We start from the raw sequence: 18,419 nt of genomic DNA, 5'->3' as shown, positions 1-18,419 counted from the left end.
TACCTTCTGATGTGTCCAAAGACTACTAGCCCTCGGATTCTTCAACGTTGGCCTACTAAATAGAGTCAGACGTGGGCCAACCATGCGGTCGGGTAGCCATCTCCAAAGACTAAAGTTAGTAAGTAGAACACCACAATGCTCTGGCTGATTGCAAAGCTTAATTGAATACGTTAACGGATGGAAATGATTCAAATACATTTTATATGTGCGAACTTTTAGTTTATATAGATTTTACCTGACATTCTCGACTGTCAGATATGTTCATGCTCCCTTATGGTAACCGTTCGATTCTGAGGTTTTTAACTTTCTTTCAAAATTAGTAGTTGTTATTTTTCATAGCCCGATCGTGTATCTCAAATTCCACGGGATTATGTCTCTTGTAACCGTTAAGGTTCCTTTACCCTTGCATTTCTCATTGTTTCAAATTTTAATCCAGTCCCAACCGAGGTTACTGACCCAACTGTGGCCTAACCTGGTCTGGTGTTGTTTTTCCCTCGTCACCATCACAAATAGTCAAACTGATGACTTTTCTTTTCACCAAAAAGTATTGGTCAATGACTCAGTACCAACTGAGCTAACCTTTATCGCTAAATAGCTATAGGCCACCATATTCAAAAAACTATGAAATTTATGTTCTTTGCATTTTATAGTCTGGGAATGGGGAAACACCGCCTGAACTCAACCCGCCACGCTGAACGCCCTAGCCTCCCTCCGCCTCTCGCCGTTTGGGGGGCTGCCTGGGTCTCCGCCTCCGCCTCTCTTTTCTCCACCTCTCCTCCTCTTCCCCCTTCTTCCCCTCCCTCCTCTGCTCGCTCGAACTTCGGATCGGCTTTTTTTTTTTTTTTTTTTTTTTCTTTTCTCGGTTCGCCCCGTCTGCGTCTTGTCTCTTCTCGCCTCTTGTTTTCCTTCTCTCCCCTTTCTTTCTCCCGTGCGGGTTTGCTCTCTCTCCGTCTCTCCGTTTTTTGTCTTCGCCGCCCCGTTCGGTCTCCCGGTCGGTGTTTTCCTTCTTTTTTTTTTCGTTCCCTCCTCCCTCTCTTTTTTCTTTTTTTTGCTTGTGTTTTTCTTTCGTCTGCTTCTCCGTCTGGTTTCCCCTTGTTCTTGTTTGTTTTGTGTTTCGTTGCGCTTCCTCTCCTTTGGTTGCTTTCTTTGGTCCCGCTCCCCGGGTCGTTCTTCGTGTCGGCTTGCGTCCCTGCGGGCGTGGGGGTTCTTTCTCGCTTTCGTTGCTCCTTGCCCGGGGTTTTTGTCCGCCCGCGGGTTTGTTGTCCCCCTTGTGGGTGTTGTGTCCCCCTGTGGGTGTTGTTTGTTTGGTTTTGTCGTGTCCTTTGGGCTTGCCCCCCTTGGCTTTGCTGTCGTTGGTCTTTGCCGCTCGTTCGGGTCCGCCTTGTGTCTCTGCTTGTGTTTGTCTTTTTTTCGTGGTCTTTTCCATCAACATGTGTCTTTATCATTTATCATTAATTTTGGTGCCATCAATTGTTTCATAGACTAATATCCACTTCATACAAGTGTCCCATTTACATAAAATACTGTTCATCTTGTAATTCTTCATTGTGGTATGATTCTCCATGCCAACTGCTGAAAGAAACATAATTCTAAATCTTTTCAAGTATTTTTATCATAATACAAATTAGAACAATATCATTCAAACCCAATAGATATTAAATTAATATTTATTTATGAGAAAATCAATATCACTTGCTATAACTGTAAATGGCAAACCTAAAAAAAAATGGTTTCGGTTTCACTTTAGAGTTGTCAACCATCAAAATTTTGATATCAACGATTGCTAGTATGTACTGCACATTTAATGCACAACACTCAGTATAACACCAGAGTAAAAATTTATCTGAATTAAAGCTCAAAAATCCCCAAAAAAAAAAATTCGATCCATAAAAATAAATAATTGTTTTGGTTAATTATCCTATTCTTTCAAGTTCTTGTCAACCAAACGCAGTCTTTAGGCAAAGAAATGGACCAAAAGGCCCAAAACGTAGGAAAACTATGCACAAGAACTCTGTGGCCGTTGGGATTGAAAGCGTGATCTCACGCACGCTTTATCATCCTTACGATCGTGCACATCAAATCGAACCCTTAGCTTGTAACCACGTGTTGATCATACCGTCGACCAGAAGTCGCTGGCAATCCTCGTCACGACACAGTGCTACTTCTGGCGATAAAAGGCAGTCTCCAACCTCTCTCTCAATTTCCGTTTTCCTCCGTGCGGAGAAATTAAAATTCTTTTCTTCAGCATTACGTTTCCGGATTCCTCAGTGTATGCGTGACTGTGGGTTTGAGTCTGCCCGAGCTCCGAGTTTATCTGAAAACCCTAGGATTTCTTACTTGATATCCGTCCTATTCTTTACTTGTCGTGAATCATTCGAACTGATTGAACTTCTTAGCTATTACAGATCTCGGATGCTTTTGGGTCTACCAGGTCAGTCTGTTCAATCTTGTGGTGGCTTTTGCGAGTTATTGCGATTATTTTTGAATTCGTCTGATTAGTGTGATTTTTCGTGCATTATCCTCTTGTAAGTTGTTTGACGATCAAGGGGTTATGGAAGGAAACCTTTTTAGTCCTTTTAGGTTTTTATCGTTATTATTTTTTGAAATCTAATTGGCATGTATATCGATGGTTTTGGTTGCAGAGCCGCTTATTCACGAGCGGATCGTTGGTAGTTTTTGTTATTCGTTGGATACCGGAGGAGCTACTTCGTTCGGGTTGGTGAATTAATCTTGCTAGCTTGCCGTGGTTAATATGGGTATTACAAAGTAAGGTTTTTTTTTTTCCGCTTAAATTTTTGAGGCTGTTCTTCAGGTCTAGGTCTGGGTCTCATGAGAATTGTTAGGGGGATGCAGAGACTGATTCGGGAGAAGCAGAAGGCGCTGGGCTGTAAAAAGTCGTTCAGCCAAGGTATTGGGGTCACCGTTCCAAAGGCTAGGACGCGTGATAAACTGCGCACTTTTAACTTCTGAGTTTTGAAAGGAGGAAGAAAGAGTAGTTATAGCTGGAAAGTGAATTCGAACGAAGATGACTCGCGTCTTGGTTCAGCGTGGCTCCTCTGGTTCTTCTTCAAACTCCAATCGCTCGTCCTTGCCTAGCTCTTCTTCGGCCCCTATACAACAGATCGTCACACCGCAGCTTCCTTCGGCTATCAAGGAAGAGGAACAGGAGGTGGTGCAGGAACCAGGGGTTTCAGATGAACTTTTGGACCTTTGTGGAAATGATGACGATGATAAGTCAACAAAGGCTGGTGAGTTACTGCCCGAAAGCAATCACTGTGGGCAAAATGAAATTCCATCTGATGAATTTTTTGACAAAGAGAAAGCTAATGATGAGGATACTGTGGATTTCGGGGTTGTCATGAATGAATTTGGTGCCTTGCGGATTTCAGAGAATCTCGAGTTAGATGAAAATCAAGGATTGAGTGTTGGTTCTTCGCAGATTGTCTCTGGTAGCTCCTATCCCCCGCCTCCTCCCGTACCACCGCCTAAGCCCCTGGTAGGAAACCCGAGTTCGAGGAGAACTGTTTTAGGCAATTCAAACACTAGCCGGACTGGCTCTTCTAGAAGAACGGTGGCGTGGCCTGTATCATCCCGGACTTCTCCATCTGGTTCACGTCCTTCCTCTCCCAGGCCTTATGGTGAAGCGGAGGGTTACAACAGTGCAGATGAACAGACTCCGTGTTTTGGATCCTCATATGACGATGCGGTAAGGGGATTGTTCTTACCTTTTCAGAATTATTTCACTCAAATGTGGCTTCGTTTTCAACTTGTGTCCAGAACGTGGACTTTCCCATGTATCAAGGCTCCCCTCTGATTTACTACTGTCTTTGTTGTTATACAGTCCTTTTGGGGACTCCAGTCTGATGCTCATTGTTAAGTTTTCTTTTGTGTCTAACATAAGAGGCTGGTTGTTTCCTTTTTTGTAATGTACAGAAAGTTTATTAGTTTACAAGATTAATGCAAAAGCATTAAACTATTGTCTCTATTTCAGGAAAGGGAACGCCAGTTTGAGATTGATATAAGACGAGCCAAGGGCTTAGAAGTTAGACGAATGATGGAGGATGGTAATTGCCTGTTTCGTGCAGTTGCTGATCAAGTGTATGGAGACACTGAAGCATATGACTTGATAAGGCAATTGTGTATCGATTACATGGTATGTTCATGAAAATATTTCTTTCAGAATAAAAGGATCCCCAGCATTCCTTTCTGTATTTAGATTTGTCTTTGGATCTCTATTCATCGTTTGGTTGGTATTAGTATAATCCTCAGTTAGTTGGGAGACATTGGTTTATAGATTTGTAATCATTTTAGGACTTGACATTTAATCATAATTAACTTGGGCACATGCCATTCATATTAGGGAGGAAGTTATCTTGTGTAGATCAGCTTGATGTGAACTTGATTTTAGGGTTAGGGTTTCTTGGATGGATTCCCTAAAATTAAGGGTTCGCCCAGGATAATCTTCTTTTGAACCAGCAAATACTATAGTCAATGGGAAAGAAAAGGGTATTTAGGTAGGGTTCATGGGAATGATTTATGATAAAATGTAATCTAAGGCTCCATGGGTGTAACTTGAGATACCTAAAAATTACTTGGAAGACAAAGGAAATATTTGGGATGTTTGTGGATCTCTAAGAAATTTATGGGAGATTTCTGGTAAAGGGGAGAAAAATAGGGTTTTAGTAAAACTCTATGGTAGGATGGTTTATTTGGTAATAGGATAGCTAAAATTAATGTGGGATGTGACAAAGGGAGAAGGTGTGTTAAAAAATCCCTAAGAAACCTGTGGTTGGGTATGGGAGGGAATAGGAATGAAGGAAAAGATTGGATCAAGTTCGGAGGTTTCTTGTATTTCTTGGATGGATCTTGGGTAAATCATTCAATTCTTTCTTTCCTTTTTCTTTACTCCCCCCCCCTCTTTCTTCTTCTTTTCTTTTCTATTTTTCTGATCTGCCGCAAGTCAGAAAAGAGAGAGTGGGGCCGAGGGACAAAAGAGAGGGAATGAATGGGGGATTCACAGGGTAGAAGAGATGGGGGAGGGGCTAGGGTATGTTGCAGTGGTAGGGGAGGGGATCTAGGGTGCTGGCAGGGGTGGGGAGAGGGGATTCGGGGCCGCAATGCAAGGGGTGGGATTTTCTAGGTGTGCAGGAGAGAAAAACGGGTGGGGAGGAGCTTCACTGGGGCTGGAGGTGGGGTTGAAGGGTTTGGGGGTGCTGGCAGGGCTGGGGAGAGGGGATTAGGGGGTTCGATGCAGGGGGTGGGGTTTTCAAGGTGTGCAAGAGAGAGAAAGGGGTGGGGAGGGCTTCGGTGAGGCTGGAGGTGGGGTTGATGTGGCTGGGGGTGCTGGTACTTGTTTTACTGCTGGAGATGGAGATGGCTTGCTGGTTTGTTGAACAAGGGTTGCTGCAAATTGAATCAAGACTCTTTAACCCTCCATGGCCTTCCCAAGAGAACCAGAACCTGTTTCCCACAAGTTTTCTTCAATCTTTATTCAATGCTATAGTTATAGGTTGGCTTATTTATAGTCTTACATAAAAAAGAAAGATCTAACTCTAATTGGTAGACTCAACTAAGACTTCAAAACCAACTTGACTATGGTTTTCTTTATAAGTTAGTTTACCCTTTATAATTAAAAACAACCACATTAATTAAGAGAACTCTTCTTGAAATAAGAGTCCTACCTTAAAGAAAGACTCCTCCGAACTCAAAAACTCAACTACCAACTCAAACTAAGGCTTTCTAAACAAAATTTTGTTTAATGGTTATGACCTTTTGGAAGGATGTAAAGAGTCCTAATTGCTCTGGGAGTAAAGATTGCATGATGCAAGAAGACAGATTATGTTTTCTTTCTCATGTAGAACCTTATTTTGTGGATAGAATAAGGATTTGATAGTCACAACCCACTTATTGCATGTCAACTCAGCTTTGTCCCAATTAAATGGGGTAAGCCACATGGATACCTTCCCTTCAGTCAGCTCTACTCAAAGCTATATATGTTCGAAATGTAGGTCTAAGCTATGCATGCATTTCCCATAACATCCACTCAAATTAGGTTTCTTCTCTTTCAACTCCTTTTTTAATCAAATCTCTACTATATGTACTTGAGTATGTAGAGGCTTCTTTTGCATGTGTCCATGCCACCTCAAACTATGCTTTCACAACTTATCATGTAGTGGAGCTACCCCTAATTCATCTTTATGTTATCATCATTGGTTTTGGCGCTTACTTATTTCGACGTCCTCATCTTTAGCACACCAAGTGTATCCATATGATGTAAGAAATAGTTCAACTTTCACCTGATACATCATTTTCAGTCGTATGGTTGTGCTATAAGGGGTTCCTGTTAACTTTTAATGGAATAAGTTGATGACACAATAGTCTAGATGCATCTCTCCACTTCATGCACCCTATTTTAACTATTTGTGTAATGTCTCCATCTATGTTTCTTCTATTATTCGTGATTGAGCTGAAATACCTAAAATAATCACTATTTGTTCTCTCCCTAATCAATTTTCACCATGTTGCTACAGTTCTATTGCTTTTAGAGTTGCACACTGTGTACCTGGTTTGTTTTACTGATCTTATAATATTTTCCTCCAAGGTTGATATCCATAATTTCAACTTTGCATCTGCTTTAGTTGTTTCATCCACCAAAGCATTATCAATACCGAAATGTATGCCCTAGGGGATTGGATCTTGAATATCTGAAGTGAACTCATCTATGATTAGTGTAAAACAAATATGCACTTAAAGCTTATCCTTGATGAAACCAATTGTAACTGAGAACTCATTACCTAGTCTCACCATAGATTCTAAACTATTCACCCCACCATGGTGAGGGTAAGATTGTCCTATTGGGTCAGTTTTGCCTTGGAAGACTTAATTTTAACCCATGTTGGGTTCTATAGGCCTTATGCTTCTTATTTTCGGTCTATTGATGTGATCAGCTAATTTATAAGCTCATAAAGTGGGGGCGAGGCCAGTGCATGGATGATTACTTAAATCAAGTGTTTTGAGTTAGATTAGGATATCTAATAGCTAGATAGAATTCTCTTTTGAGTTTGTTTACTTCATTATGTCTTTTAGAATGTTTGGATTAGCTTTTCCACCATATTTAGGAACCGTTCGTAACCCGTGAAACATACTCAAAACAATTAAGTAACTAACCATAGGAATACTATCATATTTGGATTAAATCACCCTCATAGCCCTATGAGAACTCATTCCTGGCTGCATACTATTTTGATCTTTAGAAATCCTAGATCCCTTCCACTTCTTGCTTCTGGAAAGTCGAAACATAAAAACGAAACTCTAGTAATTCCTCACCATCAAACAACTTTCGCCGTTAGATACTTAGAATCCTCTGCACTTACTTGACATAACCTTACCATCAAAACCTAGAGACCTAATTGAGCTTGCCAGTTTATAGTAATCTTAATTACTAGTTTTTAATTGAATCATGTTCAAATTTGGCGTTAGTCATGGCATGGGCAAAGCAAAGTAATTAGGAGTACAAATTAAACAAATTTGGTGCCATGAAAAAGAACTGCTAGCCATGCATGCTCAAAGGCAATGACAGCAACATCTGGCCCCTAAAATTGATACCCATTATAACGGAAGTTATTTGTATCACAAGGAATCTGCCAATTTCAATCCCACATCCTTAAACAATGGGTATTAGATCTTATTCCATCTGTTACTGTCGAGAGTAATGATATAAAGCTCTCTACTAGAAATTGTAACTGTATCACTACTTCAAGTGAATGAATTTTTCTTTTATCATAAAAAAAAATTGGGGACTACACTACACCATTATACATATCATTAATTATGTGAACTTATGTACTTGGGACACATCTCTTCTTTAATGCCAACCAAATTAACTCTTCAAGAACTTGATGTAAGCTTTTCATAGTTTTAAGGACTTATCTTGAATCTCATATTGTGTTGCATAAATACCAACATTTCAGTTGTTTGTGACTCAATTGGTTCCGCCTCTTGCTATGGATGAGTCAGGATGTACTCCAGTTGCACTTGTATTCAGAGATGGTACGAGTTTGGGAGAGCGCCTTGATGTAGGACGACCCTAGAAACTAGGGTATTCTACAAGGAAGTAGGATCCTTAGCTAGCTAAAACACTATTGAGGGATTTGGGGAGGGGATTGCACAATACATAATTGAATTCACACTTAGAGAACAATTAGGATTAAAATTCAGCAAGCAAGATTATAAGCATGGTAAGTTATATCATCGAATTTTGGTGGTTTCGGTTCATGGTGAACCGAAACCTAAACCGAACTTCGGTTTTGCAAAATATCGCAGAAATTTCGATGATATTTCGCAAATTTCAGCGATATTTTGCTATATATCGCCAAGTCGACCGTTATAGGCAAAATCTCGATTTTTTGTGATATTTTGGCTATTTTTAGGCAATTTCTCTCGCGGTTCTATAGTGAAATCATTAAGGTCAATGGACAATCTTACAAATTTTGTCCCAATGATTTAAGACTCATAAGGCAATGTGCCAAATGTGCTTAGGAAGGAGAATCTACATAAAATAATTTATGGAAATAATTCAAATTAGGCAAATATTTGTAGTTAAATCTTTAAAATTAATGAACAATCTTATCAATTATACCATAGTGATTCAGGCCTCAAAAGGCAATGTGCCAAATGTGGTTAGGGAATAGTATATACATGAAAGAATCTATGGAAACAATTTAAATTATGAATGGATTCTGTAATAGAATCTTCAAGGTCAACGGGTTATCTTTCCAATTATATTCGAATGATTTAGGCCTCAAAAGGTAACATGTTAAGTGTGACCAGGAAGGAGTATTTACATGGAAGAATTTATAGGAAATAATTTGAAGTTATTAAATATTGGCATCAAATTGGGGTAGATACCAAATTTAGGCGCAAAATGACCAAAAATCCCCCCCGAATGTGGGGTTGAAATCTACTGATTTTTGGGCGAAATGTTGCCTGATATTTCAGCAAGATTTCACCAGTTTGGCCGGAAAACTTTAGCAATATTTCGTACATTGATTATAAGTAATGTGCTAATATCTAAATACTCAAGAGAACAATTTAGAATCATTGTTTGATTAATCCATGCTACTAGGCAAGGGGGTTAGGGGCATTACATTCAAAGAAATTTTAAAAAATTCCAGCAAGTCATAATATGATTATTCAATGAAGGTGCAAGTCTTATATCCAATGTAGAGAGACAAAAGAAAAACTCAAAACTCCTAAACCCGAACCAACCAACATGTAACCAATCACCATATAGGTACTAATACAAGGCATATAACCAGCAAAGGAGAAGGAGATACAGAGGAAAGAGGGCACGACAAGAGACAGCAAAGAGGGGCTGTTGGCAAGGTAGGAAACAAAGAAGATTAACAGTGGCAGGGTAGGAAGAGAAAGAAGCAGGGAAAAAATATACTTTCTGCAGGGAAAACAGAGTGGTCGTTAGGTTTTGAGAGAGAAAAAGAGAGAAGAAAATTGTTCAGAAGAAAACAGTGGCTGCCAATGGGTTGGAGGAGAAAAGAAAAGTAAGAAACAAGAGAAGAGGTTTTTCTACAGAAACAGAGAAGTCATGAGGTTCTGGAGAAGAGAAAATTTTCCAGGGCAAGAAAACAAGGCTTTTTTGAAGAAAAGTATGGTAGGACTAGATAGAGGAGAGAGTGAGGGAATTTTCTGGACAAGAAGATGGGCAAAGGAGGAGAGAACTGACTTGTGGAAGATGAAGTACTCTCAATGCGAGAGAGAGAGAGAGAGAGAAAGGAGTTCCACTAGGAGGGGGGGGGAGAAAGAGCTGCAAGTTTGATGCCTTTCTTTTTTCTTTTCTTTTTCCCCCCTTTTTCTTCTTCTCTATTTCTTCATAATTGTGCCCTGTTGGTAGTTACACGTTAAAAGGAAAATAACTTCCTAAAATAGACTTATGAATAAAGCAAAGGGAATAACTCAAATTCCAACTGAAATAGAAAGTTTTCTAATCTAATCCCATACAATAAACAGAAATCCTAGTGACTACTAATACAACAACAACAAAAGCAATAATCCTTGTCCCAATGAAATGGGTCGGTTATATGGATTCTTGCCTTCCAATCAGTTCTGTTTGAGGTCATACTAAATACAAGGCCTAAGCTATGCATATCCTTTCTCACCATTTCTATTAATGTTATCTTATGTCTGTCCCTAGCTCTTGTAGTTCCTTCAATCTGAATTATATCACTTTTCTGTACTGGGGCATTTATAGGCCTCCAATGATCGTGGTCGTGTCACCTTAAACGACTTTCTCATAGCTTATCACTTATGGGAGCAACTCCTAGACCAACTCTAATATGATCATTCTTTATCTTATCCTTCATAGTTTTGCCACTTATTCATCTTAGCATCCTCATTTTTGTTACATTGAGTTTATCTATATGATTCTTTTTAATAGTCTAACACTCTGCACCATACATCATAGCTGGTTGAATGACGGTTCTATAGGATTTTTCTTTTAAATTTTAATGGTATACATCGAACTCACAAGACCCCGGACGCACCTCTCCACTTCATCCACCCTATTTTGATTATTTGGGAAACATCATCATTTATATCACCTCTTTTATTAATGATTGAACCAAGGTATCTAAAACAATCACTCTGAGGAATCAAAGTAGTAACAAAAAAAGAAAAAAAGATGAGGTGTGGACCACGCTCCTAAGGGTCCAGATGATACTTTCTAGTAGCTGAACCAAAGTGAAAGGTTCTGTTGCCTCCCCCCTCGGTAGTGACGAGTGATGCGTGGGCATGGTATGATGTCCCCATCACGCCTTGATTGCTACCTAAGTGAGTTTCATATTTCCCATAAAGGATCCATTGTTCAATCCTTAGAGGTGGGGTCAATGCCTTAAATCCGTGAAGAACAGGTTTCTTACATTGAGGATTATGAGTATATTGTTCGCAGTTGTTATTGATTCAGAGATCAGCACGTGGAGTTCGTGATTCCACCTAAAATTTTTGAAGATAATGTTCCCCGTCTTCATGAGTACATTCCAAACACATGTGAAATGCCAGGGTGTTGTTTTGGAGTCAAGCTAGACATACACCACATCTAACTCATATGAATCTCTTCGACAAAATTGACCCACTCTTCTCAATTCTAGCCTCAAGTCTTTTAAACCTAGCTTAGACATCTCATTACTTTCTTTTTCCTGACTCCCATGGTATAGCTTATGCAACTTAGAGTTGGTGATATGACTTGACGTGGTTAGTACTCTTTTGCAGAAGGAAAGGAATGTGATAGGGAAGAGACCAAATCTTCCCTTAATCTTGCTCTCGTATCATTTAATGCAGTCCTAATGGAAGAGGTCTTACGCAAATGCCACTATTAGAACGGTCCTGAACTTCAAGGATCATCCCTCTATACCATTACCTAAGTTTTCTTCAAGTTTCACCCTATTCCAATAACTTCTCTTCTCAAGAACCTACTGCACAATCTATGCACCACATCGCACTAAATTTCTCCAAAACTATTGAACAACTATAACCTATGTACTTATGTATCCCAATCAAAATTCCCGAAATTTTATAACCCTAAACCCTTACTTTTTGAAGATCCTGAAAAGTTGGCCCTTTTTTATGGATGAATAAATAATTTTATTAAACGAAAGAGAACAAAGGAAACAAGGTCTTTAAGCGGAAGACAGGAAAGAAGAGCTAAGACCCCAAGAGACAACAATGAACTTGTTTCTTGGGGTATAATTAACAGGGGGATGGAGAGTAGCTAACAGTCTAAAAGATACATCAAAATAGATGGCATTCCAAGTCATGTCTGTAGAGTGGGATTTGGAAGTCCATCTTGGAGATTGTGCTCCCACCAAAGATGATGAATAGAGGCATGGTAAACTAGCTTACCAATCTGATCGTAAATGGAAGAGCCTAAAAAGTTTCTCACAATCCAGGAACAATCACGAGCAAAACCAAAGGATCATCTCGACGGGGCCAAATGGAAGTCAGCCCAGATAGATCTAGAGAAAGGATAAGAAGAAAAAAAGATGCTCAAGGTTCTCCAAGCCGTTCCAACTAGAGGATGCAGTTGGGGGTTGCTGGGATATGGCGGCTAATCAAGAAGGATTAGGTGCGAAGAGCATGGTTGAGAGCTCTCCAAAGAGTAAGGGAGTGACGGGGGATGAAACCTTTGAACCAAACCAAGGGAGTCCAGGGGGATTTAAGGTTGTGGGTGTGGAGAAGGTTCAAGGCTAATGGGTGGAGAAGGATTTGGTGGGGGATAGGAGCCAAACAGTGAGGTCACAAGAGGATTGAGAGAGGGGGGGGGGGTCCCAAACTAGTGTGAGAATAGGGAGGGGAGTGGGGTTCCAGGAGCCATGAGTGATGAAAGTTGACAGGGGGTGTCTTTGGGGATACATGAATCATAAACAATGCAGTGGCCAAAGTGGGTGTAGAGGATGCCCATCGGATGCCACGGATCAAGCCAAAAGAAAGTGGTGGAGAAATAACAAAGAGAGCACGTGGATGAAGCAAGAGGATTTTCCTCTAGACCCATGAAGGGTTGGAGGGCATGGGGGCAGACTAAAAGGAGTCTGACCGGAGAAGGTACCAGTGGACTCACTTAACCCAAATAGAGTCATGCTTAAAGGCAATTTTCCATATGAGTTTGAGAAGGCGTGCCACCTTAACATCAGTGATCCGGATGATTCCCAGGCCTCCTCCATAAGTTAGGCGACAAACAGTCTACCAATTGACAGGGTGGATGAAGCGTGTGGCTTCCCGACCTTTCCGAAGGAAGGCACAAAACAATGATTCAATAGCATGGATGGTAGATTTGAGAATGGAGAAGATCCTGCACCAGTAGAGATAGGAGGATTGGAGTATGGAACGGATGAGCATCACTCTACCGGCAAAGGACAAAAGCTTGCCCTTCCAAAGCTAAAGTTTCTTACGAATATGATTGAGCATTGGGAGATAGTGGTGACGGGTAAGTCTACCCAGAATGAGAGGGAGGCCTAGGTAGACAATGGGAAAGGAGCCAGGCTTAAAGCTCGAGAGCTGAAGAAGGGAGGCTTGAAGATGATCAGAGACACCGGAGAGAAAGAGGGTGGATTTATCAAGGTTGACTCGAAGGCTAGAGAGGGATTCAAAAAGTGAGAGGGCCGAGGGGATGGAGGAGATGGATTGGTGATTCGCTTTGGAGAAAATCATGAGATCATCGGAGAAGGCGAGGTGGGTAAGATTAAGGGATTTGCACTTGGGGATGGGAGAGATGAGAAATTGATCAGTTTTGGATTGAAGGATACAGGAGAGGACTTCCAAAGCCGAGGAAAAGAGATAGGGGGATAGGGGGCACCCTTGGCGAATGTCAACACGGGAAGGGAAGAAGTCCGCATGTGAGCTGTTGGTGATGATGGAGAAGCAGGGGGAAGAGATGCAAATCTCAATTCACTGAATGAAGAGGGGGGAGCCCATGGAAGAGAGGACATCACTAATGAAGTCCCAACGGATAAAGTCAAAGGCTTTGTGGAGATCTACCTTTAGAAGCGCAACTGGGGAATGGGTGGATCTATCAAATCCATGGACAATTTCTGCACAAAGAAGGATGTTATCCGCAATACTACGCCCTGAGATGAATGTAGATTGATTCAAGCTCACAAGAGAGGGTAAAGCCTTTTTTAGCCTATTCGCTTGAACCTTAGAGATGAATTTGTATAGGAGGTGGCAAAGGGAAATAGGGAGGAAATCGGAGAGAGAAGAAGCACCTTGCTTCTTGGGAATGAGGCAAAGGAAGGTTTGATTGATGGAAGAAAGCTGAGAAGGGTTAAAGAAGAAGCTGCGAACGGCATGGACAAGATCCATCTCAATGAACTCCCAAGCAGTGAGGAAGAAACCCATACTAAAGCCATCAGGCCCTGGGGCCTTATTAGGCTTATGGGACTGGATGACGAGAAGGATCTCTTTCGAGGAAGGGATAGCACATAGGGAGGAGAGGATAGAAGGGTCGATGAATTTGTTGATGAGGTTAGAAGGAGGGGGTACGGGAAGGGAGGGAAGGCGGAGAAAGAAGGTTAGAAAAGAAAGAGATGACCTCTGCCTTAATGCTGGGGGGGTCGGAGATCCAAGAACCGCTACTCGTGAGGAGGGGAAGGGATGGAGTTGAAGTTATTTCAAGCTTTGAGGGGCTGATGAAAATATGCAAAAATTTAGAGCTGCATCATAGTGTACCTTGAACATCTTCAATTTAGAGCTGCATCATAGTGTACCAGAAATTATGATTATTTATAGGTACAAGATTTAAATGGAGACAAGATGACGAATTATGCAGTAGACTTGCCATAGTTTTTCTACTTTAAGTGCTGCTTCGTAAGTGAAACGAACAATTGCATCCTCCAAGTATTTTATCTATGTTCATTTGAAACATGACTTGGTTAAGTATGTGGCTTTTACTGCACAAAATAGCTACTAATACTATCGAGTAATTACCGTCACCTCATTCTTCCATTTTCCATGCATTTTTTATTAGCAACTCTGCATTCACAAACCATACTGCTTCTATCAGTTGATTATCCAGTACAAACTGAACTGTGTACAGGAATGCAATGTTACAGCAATGTTTATGAATATATACGAAACTGTAAATTGATGGTAAATTTAGGACTTACCTAATAAAACTTGCTTTGTTGAGTGGATGAACAAATGGTTCTCCCATTGGTGTTCTCACTGACTTTGATATACTGCTGCTCGAAATCTTTCTTCCATTGGTTGCATGGAAGCATACGCATGCGGCATGGTCATTTTCTTCTGTGTGTGTATAATTCTGATGACCATTTCCATTGGAACCAATATTAAAAGATCCCTTCTCCAAATTATGTGAAACTTGATAACTAGAGATGTTAATCTGTATTGCCCTACACCTTCTGGAAGTCATACTTTCCAAGTAAAGCACTTCTCACCAGTGAACATAGATATGAAGCCTACTATCTGCTCTTGTAAGCTCTTCAATGCAATGAAGTTGGTGGCAAATCAAGTAATGCCAGGCCTCAGCAAACCCCCTCTATATATTTCTCCTTTAATAATTATAAAAAACATCCATGTTTCTATATAAGTGTGGTCACTTGTCTTGCTCGCATGACTCCACCCATTACTAAGGATTTCTCACTGGAGTCTTTAATCATGAGGTATTAGCAACGAGCATGACATGGAGTACTGAGAATATGCAGCACTTGCCTTTTATCTTCTTCAATTCATCTCTTGCCTTGTTGACATTACTCTTATTGTCCATTACCATTTGGATTTCATTTTGTGGCCCTACTTCTTCCACAGCTTCTTTCGACAACTTGCATTTAAATATTTAACTATTTTATTTCTGATAAGAACAAAAACAATAATAAATTTTTTTCAAAAAACTTTTAACAACTTTCTAATTTCCATCTACTTTTCCTTCTTGGATGCGCAGCAAAGTTGATGATGAACTGTCTAGTGGGTCTAGTCCAACCATCTGCATAATATTAATTCCATTACCGGATTCTGGGAAGTTGATGTAAATATCAAGCTCATGCGATTTCCAGTGGAGGAAATACACACACACACACATATATACATATGTATATCTATATCTATATGTATGTATGTATTTACATTTCACAAAAGCTTTGTTATATGATCTTGAGGTCGTTATAGTATGATGTTTTTAATTAATTCCGTTTTATTAATAGTCGTTATGGGTGTGTCCTGTAATTTTTCTCAGATCATCCCTACTATTTTATACTGATTATTTGTTTGTTTTGATTCAGGAGAGGGAGAGGGATCATTTCTCCCAATTTATAACAGAAGGTTTCACATCTTATTGTAAGAGGAAGAGGCGAGACAAGGTACAGCCACTTAGTTTATCTTGTCCGTTCATGCATTCATTCCTGTATTCTTGATCAAGAATTGAATTCTTTTCATAATGGACTGGATGTTACATTGTTTGGGAGTTCCAGCGTCTTTTTGTGTGTGTTACCTTGTCTCCGTTTCTTCTAAAAAATATGCTCACGGGAAAAAAAATTCGAAAATGTATAATCAATCACTCATGGTTCAAGGAAACCTGCTGAATTGTTGTACAGAACTGTCCTCTCGAGGGGAAGTTGTGGTAGTATGGTTGGCAAATTTAATGGTCTACCTGAATACTTCGGTTTTTCTTTTCTTTTCTTTTCTTCTTCGTCTTGTTGTTCTTGCTCCACTTTTATTGAACCTTGGCATAGCTGAATTTGCATTTTGGTGTAACATCCGGTTATTTGATGTGTGAACAAGTTATTGGGTCAAATATAGTATAAAGAATCCTAGATCAACTATTGGCATTTCTATATTCATTTTGCCTAGCTGTTAATGAACAAGTGATGATGTATATCATATAATTATATTGTCTGCGGTGATGTGGCCCACTGTATTTGGACAAACTCGCCTGCCTGGAACTAATGTTTTTGCTGTTACAGGTGTATGGAAACAATGTGGAGATCCAAGCTCTGTCTGAAATGTACAATCGTCCGATCCATATTTATTCTTACAACAGCACAGGTGCTTGTCTGATTTACATGAATGTATAAACATTTTCTTGGAACTGGTTATTGCAATTGCTGACCAACACACTGTTGATGCAGAGCCTATAAATATTTTCCATGGTAGCTACGGTACAGATAGTCCTCCTATCCGATTGAGCTATCATCATGGTTATCATTACAATTCTCTGGTTGATCCACGCCGATTGACAATTGGTGCGGGCCTTGGATTCAACAGTCTCCGTGGGGTAAACCTTATTATATGGCTAACCGTTAATTTGTACTTTTATATCTCCTGTTAATGGCTTTATCTGTAATAACTTGTGATCTTGATTGGTTCACAGACAAACATTGATAAAGACCAAGTAAAGGCTGCTATGAGAGCTCAACAAGATCAGCAAATTGATAATGCAAGTACCTTCTCTTATTTATTTATCTAAACCATCCTAGTGGCGTAAGATGAATGAGGTGGTAAACCATCTCTTATTTATTTATCTAAACCATCCTAGTGGTGTAAGATGATGAGTGGTAAACCAATTTTGTGGGTGATGAATTAAATTAGCATTGGCATATCATATTAGTGATAAATTTGCTTAATTCTTTTTCGGTCTTCTTGAAAAAACAGGCTCTTCTCGCCGAGGGACGATTTTATTCAGATCTGGAGCTCACTGAGAAAGAAATTGAGCGCATGGTAATGGATGCTTCACGTGCGGAGTATCTTGCTAATGACAGGTTCAGACAGCAGGTTGGCTTCAGGGAGTCCTCCACTTCCAGTGCTGAGCCATCATCCTCGGGAGCTGGTGAGTACCCAAATTTGTAAGTCAGACTGCTTAGATGTTGTTCATTGTTTTATCCATTGCCAACTTGCCTTGCAATGCAACTTAGAGTCTCTTTCTAATGGGGGTTTAATTCCCCTGAAGGAAGAGAGGGGGGGGGGGGGAAGACGCCCCACCCTAGCGAAGGGAAGAAGAGGTTACCCCGGGCTTCAGTATTTAATCAGAGATTGATCTTGAACATCTATGTTAAGAACTTATCTGTCTGAGTTATTTGTTTCTGACAAGCGTGTGGGTACAGTGACAGGACCATCAAGGAGGGAGCCCAAGATGGAATCGGGGATCCAGGGGGGTTTCCCTGATACTGTTCTTAGTAGCAGCATGGAGATTGTATTGTCAATGGGCTTCAGTTATTTGCAAGTGGTTGAAGCTTATAGCATCTTTGGGGACGATGTGGATTCGGTGGTTTGCTACCTCTTGGAGACGGACAGTAGTAGTAGGCGCAAAGGGAAAGCAGCAGAATAAGTGGGAAGTAAGGCCAGAGATTATATAATGGCTTCCTCCGGATTATAGTGTAGGGGAAAAGAGAACTGATTTGTCATGTAGAACTATATATAATTGCTAGAAGAGTATTAGTATAATAAAATATTATGGATATATCTATTTTAAAGGGTGGAGCTTCAGTTATCAAAAGAGGTGGAGCTTCAACTTGGTACTTCCATCATTTTTTTTTCAGTCTTACTCTTATCTGCGTGAGCATATGAATGCAGCAGTTCTCTGCATCTATTTATTCATTGCCAACACACTTATGGGAGCCAAGAGGGAAAAACGAGAAATACTGAAATCGAGAACAGAAGATGACACGAACCAACTGAAAATTTGATTTACGTAGTATTGACTTCTCTAGTTAAGTTTTACCGGCTAGAATATTGGGAAATTTTGGTGAAGTCCTGTTGCTCATTTTGGATAGATTTATAGTCTAGTAGATTAAGGAAAGATGTGTGTTTATTTAAGAATTCACCATTACTTAACTCGTAAATGTCTCTTCGCCGAAAAAAATTAATAATAAAACGCGGTTACAGATCAGATGTACTTTGTGTGT

General features: G+C 40.2%; 1 protein-coding gene across 4 annotated transcripts; it reads left to right on the top strand.

Annotated features, from left to right (window-relative positions):
* The first annotated feature begins 2,191 nt into the window (after positions 1 to 2,191).
* Positions 2,192 to 18,419, top strand: OTLD1 (OTU-like cysteine protease family protein). 4 transcript variants are annotated; one of them, XM_089163693.1, is made up of 10 exons: positions 2,192 to 2,431; positions 2,643 to 2,715; positions 2,813 to 3,706; positions 3,992 to 4,153; positions 15,801 to 15,878; positions 16,482 to 16,563; positions 16,647 to 16,792; positions 16,889 to 16,954; positions 17,170 to 17,344; positions 17,619 to 18,419. In XM_089163693.1, exons 3-10 carry the CDS (start codon positions 3,026 to 3,028, stop codon positions 17,840 to 17,842), a joined length of 1,614 nt encoding a protein of 537 aa, XP_089019819.1. In that variant the 5' UTR covers positions 2,192 to 2,431; positions 2,643 to 2,715; positions 2,813 to 3,025; the 3' UTR covers positions 17,843 to 18,419. The 4 variants fall into 4 exon arrangements, with proteins under 4 accessions (XP_089019819.1, XP_089019827.1, XP_089019836.1 ...); XM_089163701.1 differs by having other exon boundaries at positions 2,643 to 2,766; positions 2,854 to 3,706; XM_089163710.1 differs by having other exon boundaries at positions 2,643 to 2,766; positions 2,844 to 3,706.

The sequence above is a fragment of the Hakea prostrata genome, chromosome 1 (assembly GCF_041222555.1).
Source record: "Hakea prostrata isolate BN-2017 chromosome 1, UWA_Hpros_2, whole genome shotgun sequence".
Lineage (NCBI taxonomy): Eukaryota > Viridiplantae > Streptophyta > Magnoliopsida > Proteales > Proteaceae > Hakea > Hakea prostrata.
This window is presented reverse-complemented; position numbering and strand designations above follow the sequence as displayed.

Bases quoted from the DNA above. Each gene is read 5' to 3' on its own strand.
- OTLD1 (XM_089163693.1), top strand. From the start codon at position 3,026: ATGACTCGCGTCTTGGTTCAGCGTGGCTCCTCTGGTTCTTCTTCAAAC. The intron at 16,793-16,888 runs GTAAACCTTATT...ATTGGTTCACAG, and splicing joins GATTCAACAGTCTCCGTGGG to ACAAACATTGATAAAGACCA. The intron at 17,345-17,618 runs GTGAGTACCCAA...GTGTGGGTACAG, and splicing joins GCCATCATCCTCGGGAGCTG to TGACAGGACCATCAAGGAGG.